Source organism: Dermacentor andersoni, chromosome 7 (genome assembly GCF_023375885.2).
Source record: "Dermacentor andersoni chromosome 7, qqDerAnde1_hic_scaffold, whole genome shotgun sequence".
NCBI lineage: Eukaryota > Metazoa > Arthropoda > Arachnida > Ixodida > Ixodidae > Dermacentor > Dermacentor andersoni.
The window spans coordinates 90,190,080-90,203,621 of record NC_092820.1 but is presented as its reverse complement, the minus strand read 5'-3'; the positions used below and the strand labels follow the sequence as shown (position 1 = coordinate 90,203,621).

Sequence of the window (13,542 nt, the reverse complement as noted above, 5' to 3'; positions counted from 1 at the left end):
CCTACATGTGGACTGGTGAGCGGGTCGTGAAGTTCCTTAAGAACGGTCGCACAGAGGCGCATTGGGATAACAAAGTGGAGATCGGTACCTTCGAGCTGAACATAACAACGGTACAAAGTACCATCACGGAGATCAAAGAAATGGAAGGAAGCGTCGTCTGGCATGGATTCAAAACTATTCATGAGCACTTTGAGCAAGGCGTCACCCCATTGCCCGTCGGCGATAAGGAGGAGCTCTGATATGGAGAAAACATGAGCGGCGTTCCCGATGCAAAGTACATCATAGCTCTCGATGAGGTAACGCGGCAAAGCATCCGAATCTCAGGGCAAGCATCCGGACTTGTAAATCACAGAGTATAAAAACCCTCGGAGCCCGAAAGCCCCACAACCAAGGTGCTCTATAGGATCCTTAAGGAAGCAAAGCCAGCAGTCAGCATGGTCGTCGATTACTGCGAAAAAGTGCCGACCGTAAAGTTAAGGGCAGAACTTGACGACCGTCGAGACAACAGCAAGGCAGTCTTGTTCTGTAAATGAATAGCTACGCTCTGGTGGTGAGTGGTGGCGGTTGCCAGAAACGATAACGCGATCTTGACCATGCTGACGCTGGGCTGGGACAGGGCCGATATCATGACCACGGGTAGCCATACGCAATTTTGTTGGGGCATTAAGGTCGAAGTGGGCGAAGATTCGTGGGGAGTTAAGATGCGTGATGAGACGAGAGAACGTAGCAGATTGTGGAGGTACACATGATAAGTGTACGCCTTTCTTACGAAAGTCAGTGAGGCGTCGAGCTATATCAGACAAATCTTCAACAAAGCAGCGGAAGCAAGAAGTCTGTGGCTGACTTCGGAACCAGAAAGTGTCGGACGGCATGAATTTTGCTGGCCCAAAACCTTTTTTTGCAGCAGCGGAAACAATATTTCGATGAGATGAGTTAAAGCCTGGCCTTACGAAAGACGTCGATTATAATAGACAGACGTTCAACATGAGTGTAAAAAGACAATGGTGTCGTCGTGATAGCACCTTCATGTGGACCATTTGAAGCCCCTGTAGCAAGGAGTTCATCATACGCTCAATGTGGCCAGAGCAATACGTGATACGAAAGGCATTATTTTGAACTGGAAAAGAGCATCGGGTGTTATAAATGTGGTGTTTTTTTCCTGTCCATATTGTTTGCGGTGATCTGCCAATATCCAGATGGAATATCAGTAGACGATAGCTACAGGCCCCACAGATGCAGTCAAGGGAGTCGTCGATTCGGGACAGTGGATGTACGCTTTTTTATTCAATTTATTCAGGCGGCGTTAATCCACACAGAGGTGCCATGTCCCGTCTTTCTTCTTAAGCAATATATCTGGTGACGCCTACGGACTCGAACAAGGCTCACTCATATTTGACTGAGCACCTTCTTCACCCCAGTTTGAATTACCTGGTGTTCCGACAGAGATATTAAACATAGTCTAAAGTGAATAGGAGCAGCATCCGAATTAATAATACGGTGCTTGACAGCAAGCGTCTGACCAAAGGGGCGATTGTCAAAGTCGAAATCATCGCTGTAGGAAGACAAAACACGGAAGATTTTTTCGGCGTTTACAGGTACCAACAGATCAGCCGAGATCATTTTCTGCATCGTGGGCGCAGAACAAGAAGCAGACTTTGGAAACCTGCTACGGTCAGACGAAGCTTCAGCCGAGAAAGCCGCCACGCATTGGTCATCTAACAGCTCAAGTTTGGCGAAGCTTGGTAGCAAGTTCGATGCAATAACCACTGTGGAGCTTCGTGACGAGGACGGAAATCAGAAGCCTCCACTAAAAATGTTAGCTTTTGTGAGACACACTTTTACGTAGCACATGACCACAGGGATTATTTATGCTGTATCTACAAGGCCAGCGCTAATAAAGACCAAGATGCTAACAAACTCGTGCCAAGCCCAGATGCCCATTTCGCATTACTTTGAGCCATGTCAGATAGGCGCTTGTTCTATCCCAACAATATCATCTCCCGGCCCTGTTGGCACACCAGCTTAAACTTTGAAAAGCAGTGCAACCTGTTATTGTTTTATCTTGTCTAAACCTTTCAAAAAGTCTATACAGTGTGATGTGCTGCCCAGCACTCGGAACGTGGGGAAGGCGGTGATTATTTATAAACTAGTTAACACAGTATCTCCCGGCAACTGTAGAGACGGTATGCTAACCAGAATTACCTGCGAGATGTTGGAACGTCTTTCCACTCCAATCTGGTATGACATCTTGAATCTACGAATTTGGTTAACAGAAACCACCATGCTTTCAGAAACATCTTTTTTGTGTGCAAAACGTACTAATGCTCAATTGTGACTTGGTTTTCTTCAGTGATATTTGGTCTTTCATAGACGGCATCTTTCTGCATTTTGAGAAAGCCTTTTACGTAGTATGGCACATGCTTTTCCTCTTGAGGTTGATCAAACGCCGCATTAACCCCAATTTATTAAACTGGACTCATTACATTCTCGGAAATGATGTGTGGTACGTTTCTGCTATCCATACAGACTCACGAGTTGGCCCTGCACTATCATACGTACGGCACCTGCTCACCCCAATTCCTGCATCACATTAATGATCTTAACATTGTTTCTTCTACCGTTCGTCTGTTCACCGATGATGGCATTAATTATGGCGACGTATTTTAGCCAGTATATTGTTTCGTACTTCAGGCAGATCTTGAAATTGTGTAGTGCTGGCGCAATCATGTGTGAATGAAACAAAGTGTACGAAAAGTAAAATGATTCAAATTTCGAGTTATAACACGGCCAGATAATTTTCTCACAAATGTAGCGATTTCATACTCTATCAAGTCACCTATTATATACAGGGGCTCATATCGTGCACCAACACTGTGAAGTATGCAATGTCCACGTACAATGACAGAGCCAAGATAATGTTTTTGCCTTCGCTAGGAGATACTTCCAGTATCTATTGCTTTCTCCGTAAATGTATATTTATCCTAATAAATCATCAACATCCAAAATATAATGATTAGATGAATATTTTCAATGAGATAACTGTAGAGCTAAATGAAAACTCCCATTACAGCTTTCTGTTGCTCAATACTTGCTACAGAAAGTGTTTTTCTAAGCGTAAAAGAAACCGGTGAATACACGCAAAACAGCCGCGTGACTGGACCTCAAGCTCATCTGTGTGTATTCTACGACTTCTTTCACGCTCGGAAGCATGCTTTTACGCAGCGCATATTCAACCAGAGAAACTGTATTGGGAGTTTTTCATGGTTGCACTGCAATTTTCTTATTGATACTTTTCGTCAAACTTTATTATCTGAGAAGTGGATTATTTAAGGATAATTATGTAATTTGGCGGAATGCAAAAAATATTGTGAGTATCTCCAAGCGACGGCAATCAGCATTACCTTGGTTCTGTCCAGCTACGTCTCATTCGCATATTTTTAAATTGTGGTGCATGATACTTTGAACACCGTGTATACTTAGGTATTCGCATAACAAAGGATCTGTCATGTTAGATAAACGTTGAGTACCTTTTCCATATTGCTAACCGCGCACTTGTTTTCTTTTTCGTCACAGTTTTACTTATCCTCTTCTTTGACTTAAGCTAGCATTATATAAACCCCTCCTCAGATCAGAAGATGCCTCTTGAATCTGGGATCTACATAGAGCTAAGACTTAACATAAATATTCTAAAGCATTTAGAATCGCTATGCGGTTCCATCATGCCGAAGTATTTCCGCAGTGCAAATGTTTCTGCCACAAAAGTTGAACTAAACATGGAGAAGTGTCTGTAAAAGAGAAACTGCCCTCCTATGTCTTTCCCAAAAGAGATATTCCAGGAACTTCTAACTAAAACATGTTCTTCGCCACTTATTGCACCTCCTCACGCGATGAACATCATTTTAAGGTGAACGTAGTGAAGTGCCGTATCACTAATTATTTGAATTCGTTGCTGCCGACGACAGCTCCAAACTGAACCGCCTTCTCGCCTCATTCATCACCCATCTGACCACGAAACTACCCGAGAGGGAATCTGTAGTACTGTATAAGGGAAATCATCAATTTCATTCTTTAACGTCAATATGCACAGAGAATGTATTGCCAAAAAGTAAACGAATAAATTATTTACTACCTGTTTAGCTAAGTTACTTGCCGGAGCAGGCCTATGTGGGGTCAATATGACTCTTTACCGAAAGATAAACAAGAATGATGAAAGAGCTTATATTGCTCAATGCAACTTCACATTCTTCGCGTTCATTATACACAAAAGAAAAGCTTAAAACTATACTCACCCTTGTTGAATGTAAAAGAACACCCGAAATGTCAAGCCATTATACAAGGGCGGTGTAACCTTGCCTTTCATGAAAGTGCCGTATTTTTCGAACTTTATGCCATACTATGGAAAGCAAAGAGGTTGTGCAGAATTAGGATGACCAAATCTGTTCTGAGTTGCAGATCGCGTAACATCGGCCATAAATGTAGTTCGAAAGTGTTAGTTGCACTGCTATAACTTGTATGCATACGAACACAGACACCTCTAACAGAAGCGTGGCTAACTTACTATTGTTATGCGTGTTCATCTTGCTGTGTTCAAATAAGAGCGAACAACACACGGCCTTTGTCTCTAATGCCTTTACGTCCAAAGCAGTTCTGTAACTGCACTTTTTTTTACTAGCTTCTTTGAATAGCGTACCATACAGAAATGAATTTCAACAAGAGCGGACACTCCCATAGAGCCCAGCGGCCGAATTGACTGTAGCACACCAAGCGGATGTTATTGACTCCTTCCGGTTTCGGTTTTGGGCGCGCGCGTTTTGAACACCAGTTCGTACACGCCGCGCCGGCTCCGCTGCTCGGCGCAGCATTCATCTTTTTTTTTTTTGCTTCTGCTGAACCTCGCGTGGCCTTGGCGTGCAATCGTTTCATTATTAAGTAGAAATGATTGCGATTGACCTTTACAAGACTGCGCCGAATCTGTCAGGTGCAATTCCATAAAGAAAACGAAAGACGTCTTCTGAAATGATGAAATGTTTATTTTGCTCTATATAAATGCTCGTTACGGGCTTCTTCTGCATTCATCCAAAGTTGTGGCACCAGGTAAGCAGCAGTCGTTGCCGTACGATGCTCCACCGGATGCCGTCAGCTGAAAGAAAGTAAATTACAAGCATGTATCATTTCGGTATATTGACCTAACAGGAGTATTGCGTGTAGAGGCGAAACGTGCGTAAATGGTGAATGAGAGGCATTACAGATAAATTCACTTTTACGTACATTTCGCAGCAAAGACTCCTCCCAAACAATCATCAAATCTGAACATCCGATTGGCAAGCACCCCTCCTTTCCCGGGCATTATTTCCTGCACTTTAAGTGCACAAATACACGGGTGACTGCGCGTTTCTAAAACAACTTGGCCTCAGTCGACACGATGGTACGCCAAGTACACAAAGGTGGCTACAACACAGGCTCAGCCAGACCATGTTACACGCTCGCAGAATGGCTTCTAATCGCACTCAAGTCAGACTCGTGGGCTCAAAGCCTGTTTTCAGTCGCTCAGAATACATAAATGTCATGTTCTTGAGCTCCTCCGTGTTATCTTTTACGCGTCCTGCCGGCGCATGCAACGCTCCCGTGTTATCACTCTCGGCAATCGCTCGTCGTGTTTTCGAGAAGCGTGAGTACCGAAATAAGGTATATGTTGTTGCAGGGCTATAAAATGCGCCACAAACTTGTCCCACTAAAATTCAGTACACGCAAAACTAACTCACTATGGCCGGCTTGCTTTTTTGCTAACAGCTTCACAACCCCAGGCGCGGCGAGCAAGCCTCAAGATATCCCAAAAAGTTACCCAATAAATTACAATACTTTTTCGGGTCAGAGAATGCGTCACGAACTTCTAAAAGTAAGATTTAGTTCACGCGAAACTAACTGCGGCACACAGCCGAGCTGCTTTTCGCTAACTGCGCCAATACGCCGAGCGCGGCCACTGTGCTTGAAAAGTGCCCCCAAAAGTATTGAAATTAGTTACAATAGTGTCTTGGGTCAGAGAAAGCGCCAAAACTTGTCCCGCTAAGGTTCAGTACACGCGAAACTGCGTGACACGGCCAAGGTGCTTTTCGTCAGAAAGCCAGGTGCGGCGAGCGTGCCCAAAAACTACCGAAGTAGGTTATAATTATGCTTGGGCTCATAGAAAGCCTCGGAAACATCTCCAAGTACGAGTAATTAACTCATATTAACTAGGCTTGGACTGCGGAGCTGTTTTTCGATAACTGCATCACTATATAGGTTCAGTTTTGTGCCGTAAGCCTAAAATGTGCTTGAAGTGCGTCGCAGACTGTCAAACAAAATTCCTCACCTTGCTGTAGTCCAGTAGTGCAGCGCTGCCGTGTCGAAATGCAGACGGAACATAAGAGAACGCCGGGAGCCCCAAAAACGGGCTACATCCAAAAGAGACGGGTCGCCGAGCACGCGAGCTTCACATGCGCAGCCGGCCCCGCTCACTCCTGCGGCTTGTCTGGCGCATGACGTATGCACGCGCGTCTGGCGTGCCGCTAGCTTGTTGCTAGGCAACGCAAAAAAAGTTGCAAAATAAAAGTTCATTTACACACAAAACTTTTTCACTTTTAGTGGGAAGGAATAAAAAAAATAAAACGTTGTGTGGAAGTTTATTTCACATTCCTTTTTTCTGATGCTCGCGTCAACTAACGAATGGTGTTGAAACTAGGCGTGACGTGTTTCCTGTTGCCAGTTTTTGAAGAGTGTCCCCTCTTGTTGAATTTCTTTCTCTATGAGCGTACGACGATGCTTGCGGTACGATAAGCGAACCCCGAGTATGAAGATGGCGCAGATAAAGGCACCACGATGACGCAATACCGACAATGCTGGCGTGCTAGCGACAATGGTGGTAACTACAGTATACATGATGGTGACTGCGATGTTAGCTTAATAACAATGCAGGGCAATGAGTACGGCATGACGATGAAACTTTGGTGCTACAACGGAAGTACTCGCTTTATTTACCTTTTTATTATAGCAGAACACCCGCGTCATATCATCAGTGTTGTTAAAAACGGCAAACCAGCAGCGTGGTCGTTGCTTTAGCCTAGAGGTCCGGAGCGTGATTGACGCGACGAGCAACATAAAGCATTTAAATTTATCACTACGAGGACGGTACGCTCTGCAAGCTTCGTGACGGAGAGCGACAGCAAGGCTTCAAGCTTCTACGGAAGGCTAAATTACTTTTGCGGACCATTTTTAAAGCCTCTTCGAAACGCCAGTGTCCAAGATGATGAGGGGGCCGACGCTATTCATGCTTGCTGCCGCCACTCGGAAGATGGATGTCAGGTGCGCGGATTTTCCAACTGGGTCGGGTGCACAGGACACAAAGGCGTTGACGTTTACACACCCACGCGCACACACACAAACACCAGCGTCTACCACGCCAAGGAAGCAAAGCAGATGCGCAGGCGCATACAAAGCTTTCTTGCTCGCCGAAGGGAGACAACAGTGGTGCGCATGCGCATAATGATACAGAATCTTGAAGGAATGCGCGCACAAAGGCTAACGACTTTACCCGTTGCGCCCGATTTAGCCCTTTCGCCGCGGTGGCTCCATTGGTTAGAGCATCGCATGCTAAATGAGAAAATGTGGAATCGTTCCTACCTGCGGAAAGCTGTTTCTTCATCCACTTTCACTGACATTTATTTATGATTTCTTTATTTCAATTGGCATGCACAAGTAATTTCCCCTATGTTTACCTTGCTCTCCTTGTTGGTTGGCTTCTTATGATATGTTTGTGCTTATGTATTGACCCAGTAACTGCCAATGAGAAAACCGCGCGAATAACATTAATGCGTAGACATAACGCTTTTTATTATGGAAAGTATGAGCATTGCAAGTGCTCCATATGTAGATTAATTGCAGTTCGTGTTTCTTACACAAAGGTGTGGCGAGTATGCAAAGTAGTACTTCGTGCATTAATTTACGTAATTTTACTGCTAAGCTTTGCATTTGTGGTGAAAGAAATGCCGTGTTGTTGGCTTCTTTTACCTGACCCTGGATTGAGGAATAGGCCTTTCTGTGAATGTTTTCTATGTGCTGTTCCAAAAGCTAACTACCTTCTGCTCCTCCTTGACACCATTGCTCAAGTTGTGGCCAAGTGCAACATTATGTGACAATGCGTATTTTTGTTTTTAGTACAATGTTATTTTTGTTCCGCCATGTCTGGTTTTTCATTTTGTTCAGTAGTAATGAACATGTCATGCATTTCATGTACTTTTGTTCAGGTATATGGAAGCTTCTGTTCTTAGGTATGGTTGTCCATAAAACATTCTTTGCTTTTTATTGTAATTCGCGTATTGTGCACGCCGTTAATTTTGTCATTGCAAGTGAAATTTCGGATTATTTAGTTGCTATGACTGTCATGCACGTCGTCCAGTTTTGTGCAAAATCTCAGTGCGTGTATCGAAGCTCTTCTACGCTTTGCTCTTTAGGGCAATATATAAAAAAAGTATTTTATATGTGTGCACATGAAACGTCCTTCGCATTTTGTTGCGTTTTATTTCATGTTTTTGTTTTGTCACACTGTGAACTTTTGCGTTGTTAAAATTCACGTACGTGTCATGCATCTTTTACTTTTGTTCATTTTCTGAGCGTGTGCCATACCAAATGTACGAAAATCTTTGTTGTAGGAATCAATGTCTATCAAACAAGCCGAAGATCTGTTGTGTTGGAAGTGGAAGTTATATAAGTTCTCGCACATGTTGGTGTAATCAACGTATGAAAAAGACTACGTGCGTGCCAACTCATAAAGAACACACGGTGCACACCACGCCAGTTCGCAAACAATGCCAATGCGCGGTGCCGTGCGCCACTCATTGGCATTGGAGAAGGGTGGCAAGGGAGCGAAGCGGGTTGGCACAATGGAAACAAAAATAAATGACAGCGCTATGGAGCGCAGGCGCCCCGCGTCGGCTATTCCTGTTGCCATGGGAACGTAAACCATCGTGTGCGGCGCCATTGTGCTAAAGTATCGCCCGCCTGCTAGGGCCGTAACTGAAGCGGATCTCGGCGCTAGCGTCGAAAGAGCGCCTGCAAAATAACAGCCAACGGCAGCCATGCGGAGATTCACCCCTGGGATGTAGTGTTCGGCACACGCAGCCTGACAGAAAGCGCTCAGAAGGCGGGAGAAATGAGATGTTCTATATATCCAACGTCAAAACTGCCAGCTCAGAGGGCATCGTACGTGCGCTAGCTGTGCTGGCCGACAGCATGATCGTCTATATATTCGCATGCACGCAGGCAATTCCACTGAGTGTGCTCCGTCGCCAAATGCAAAGCGCTAGCTCGCCGCGCACTTGTGCACATGCGTTGCAGCAATAGTCGATCGCCGCGCTGCTGCGGGCCATGTTCAACGAACCAAACTGTACAGAGTGCCCAATTTTAGGCCTCGTTGGAGTCGCCGGCGGGACGTGTCAAACTTCGCCGGTTGCTCCATGGCTTGAAATGACGGAATATATTTGAGCCTTTAGAATTTGTTGCAAGAGCTGCTTTCGTCGCCTCTTTGTCGCCATCTCGGGGCCTGACACTTTTACCGGAAAAGCGTTTTCGCACAAATTAAAGTGAAAATTAGCGGTCAGGAACGTGGGTTATCAAGCTGTGTTTCAGTAGGTCCTCCAGAAACGGATCTACGCTCGATTAGAACCCCCCGAACAATGCTAGCTGTCATCGAAAGCCCTCTAAAAAACGGGGTGCTTTCTATATAGATGGTCCTCCCGATATGTTGTAAGAATATGATTTTAACGTGATAGTCCTGCACGATTACATACAGCCTAATAAATGCTGCATTTTTTGCGCCAGAAATTGTTGTTGACCTGGAATGTTGCGCTAGCACGTTTAATCGGTTTGGATTAAATTGAACTATGTATTGGTGGCAAAATAGGCCCTACAGGGTGACGTGATGCAGCTCAGCAGCCGCTTCATTGCGCCCGAGGGACGCGTTTTTTGACGTTAAGCGAAAGGATGGCTACCTGGTATTGGGAAAGACGTTTATTACCTTATCTACTACTTTCGTCAAGCACGTGCGCTTAGCTTGACAAGTCACGCGCTTGTCTCAACAAGTCATCCGCTCCTTATCGGTGTGTTCGCAAGTAGTGGGAATTATGAACACGTAAATCTACATTAGTCACTGCAAGGGCCGTAAAGGGCGCCATCAGCTTGTTGGTAGAAAGCGTCGCGTTTTGAAGAATGTAATAAAACAAATTCTTACCGGTAAGACGCAATGATATCCGTTTTTACGAGTAATGCCAAGGTAGTACTCGAGCATTCCGGTTGACATACCCTTATGCGGATCGTACGTCATAGTCGGGATCTTTTGGGCTTGAGCCTTGACGATAAGGCTGGATAGGGAAGAAACATTACGCGGAAGGTGGAATATTTGCTAAAATACATGAAAGTTGGAGCCACGCACGAAATTGCTGTAAATTCACAATGGGTCGCATTGTGCTGACGCACATGTTGAAAAACAACTGTAATTACTAAAGCACTATGCCAGCTACTGCAAAATATAACGCTCCGGCACCGATCATCATTGTTTCTTCTGCTCACTGTGGCATTCCTGAAATTTAGGACCGCTGTGAAACCATTAAGAACTAAATTGTTTGCGCATAGTAGTTCCTCCTTCTCTGTATTAACTGTCTTAATAAAGTTTGCATACTATGTGTAAAACCTACCATTGGGAGTCTCATTTATACGATGCGGAAAGACCTGATTCTTCTTCTTTTCTTTGACGAGTACTGGTGTAAACTTAGTGTGTTGCCATTTATATAGACTGTTGTGGTGCCTTGGAACACATTCAAGCCACGTTCGGGGCTATTAGTTCCGCTCCGTTCCATATAATCTCATGCGAATAAAATCAATTGCATTTCAAAAGCGATGCTTCAGATTCAATCTCACTTTTATTGTCTACGACTAGCAGCGGTGCTCTTTTTTTTTAGGACGAGCCACTCACGTGTGAGCTGTAAGTGGCAGACGTCATTGTTACAAATGTAGATAAAAAACGCAAGAAGCACATAATTTTAGAATTAAGCTCCTTGAACGTTAACGATACAGTAGAAAACAAACACCTCAGCCAGGGCGCCACGCCACTCCTGCATACCATAAAAGACAGAATAAAGTTTTATCGCCCTCCACTGCTCACGGAATGGCTTCCGTCTATATTGTAGAGCACGAACACCGACTCGGCACCGCATTAGAGCAGTTGATAAAGTGAAGACATGTACATAATCAAACGAAAATTAACGAAACAGCCGTGGATTTCAAAGGTTATTCGGCACTGCAGCCGCCTATGATGCAGAAGAAAAATAAGTTTACGTGCTGGTTTCATCCCAGTCGCTTCGAAAACGAGATTATCGATGTTGACAAGCTGAGCTCCTCCAAACAAAAACAACGTTGAAGAGATGAGTTTGTGCGGAACACTTCAAAGGAAATTACCTTTCGCACGCGCCTGTATATACTCTGAACTATTTTTTTAAAGGATGATGGATTTACGAATGCAGTACTTCATGCGATGCCTTTGAGACTTTCTGTGCAGTATACGTGAAATGATGTGTTGTACTTTCTTCATTTACTATGATGTGCAATACTTACCTAAACGGGAGGCGATACTACCTCTGGGATTGCAAATACAGGTTCGACATCTTACGCTACAGCGAAGCATATCTGGGAATGCTGATTTCAGTAAAGGTATTAGAGATTCCAAATTCTACGTGGAAGAAAACAGCTATAAAATCTCTATTACGTGAATTTCGCTGAAGCGGTACAAATATTTCATCGCATAAGTGATCCTTATGGCTCTAAGAGAGGCCTCGAATGAAAGTCGCTATAGATCCCCGCAATCTTAAGTAGCTTTCTGCACATTAAACGCATGAAAACTAATTACTTTGTATCACAGCGACCTTTCTACTCAGCAAGCATTATTGAGAACACTGGGACCAGCCTGTGATTTGCGAAGCAATGCGTTGATGTAGTCACCAATATAAACTACCGTTCGTAATGCGATATAAGCTCCGACTTTACTTGCAGCTCCCGTGACTTAATCAGCATGGAATTTATTTTGAAACAGCTAAACACACAGCATTGAATTAATCTTAGGAAAATGCTCCACAAAACATATCTAAACTACAAAAAATTACTCAATAAGTCAATCTACAATATCTATACTACATTAAAAAAACCAGTGGTAATTTTTTGCCGTTTCCACGAATCGCACCGTGATTTGAATGCTGATTCGGCAACCTGTATACCCTCAAAAACCTGAATGAACAGCTTAATTTTTTCAATAATGTTTAAGCTCTTAAATGTTGCGGTCCTTAGACTTACTTTTGTAAAAACCGTAGATGACAGTACGTTTCTTCTATCAGGGTAATTCAGAAAACCTCTTCCGATGTGGCTTGTGGACGTCGCTACTTGGCTGTGGTTCACGACAAATAAGTGCCTTGAAGGCCAACCTTGAAAAAGTAAAGACAGTAAATTTAGTTAAAATGCGATGTAATTATTTCAGACATTTCAGGTATTACAATCGATAAATGATGCTTCGATAGGTAAAGTACATTTAACAAAAACTGTGGCAGTGTATTGCGTTCCCACAAATCGCACTGGGATTTCAAACCTGCTTGGAAAACATAAATTAGAACGAAAACCTGAATGAACGGCTCATATTTATCCTTAAAATATGAGATTATAATTGCTCAGGCACTTAGAAATACTTTGGTAACAACCGTAGATGCCTTCACGTTTCTTCAATATCAGGCTGATTTGGTAAGCCCCTTTTGATTCGGCTTGCGGATTTCTTTTACAGAAGGTACTGTCCGAGGCAACCTAGCCTGCTGAGAGTATGTGCTAACAAAACACATCGAGTTATGAAAGAGTGCAAAGAAGACTAGTGCCAGGTTTATGATGTAAGGAAATGACGGCAGTCATCTGTCAAGCATTGTTAAGGAATAATCCATAGGCGTCTCACATTTTAGTGTTGATTTATGAATGGCTAGTGCGTCGAGACTACGCTTTTTCTAAAGCACTCACTGGGAACGAAAGCGGCCATAAAAGGTATGAGCTGCAAATCACGACGCTGAACCGATCTTCCTAAATAGTACAGAAATATGAAGTTATGTTGCGTATAATAAAACCGGGTGTACGCTTGCACAGCGAGTACATATATATTTGGAATGCGAAATGTAGACATTCAGGGCAAACTTTCTTTGTAGCGACCAGTCATTGTCAGAAGTCGAAGCGTCAACACAAGTAAAGAAAGTAGACAGGCGAAGCGTTTCGACAGACTTAGAAAGCGCGTTCCATACAAACATATTTTGGTCTCCACCATTTTTGATCTGCTTGACATCCCCGTTGTCGTTCTTTGACGGCGTATGCGAGGCTCTGTTGTCATGAGAAACCATAAACCCCTAATAACCTTGTCTTCGAGGTCCTTTTATATATTATTGAGTATTATAATATAACGAATGTTGCTATCCCTGACTGCTCTTTCGCTTCTTT

The 13,542-nt window shown here is 43.8% G+C and overlaps 1 protein-coding gene across 5 annotated transcripts in view; it reads right to left on the bottom strand.

Moving 5' to 3' along the window:
* LOC129385713 (uncharacterized) overlaps positions 1-12,887 on the bottom strand; it is a 94,284-nt gene extending 81,397 nt beyond the window's left edge. For 3 of the 5 annotated variants that reach the window (XM_055072705.1, XM_055072708.1, XM_055072709.1), the window contains exons 1-4: positions 12,759-12,887; positions 12,373-12,500; positions 10,262-10,391; positions 4,290-4,393 (exon numbers count right to left, since the gene is read on the bottom strand). In XM_055072705.1, the coding sequence (XP_054928680.1) occupies positions 4,290-4,393; positions 10,262-10,354 (197 nt within the window). In that variant the 5' untranslated portion in view covers positions 10,355-10,391; positions 12,373-12,500; positions 12,759-12,887. The remainder of the gene's footprint in view (positions 1-4,289; positions 4,394-10,261; positions 10,392-12,372; positions 12,501-12,758) is intronic. The other 2 variants (XM_055072706.1, XM_055072707.1) reach the window with 2 other exon arrangements.
* Between the last annotated feature and the right edge of the window lie 655 nt (positions 12,888-13,542).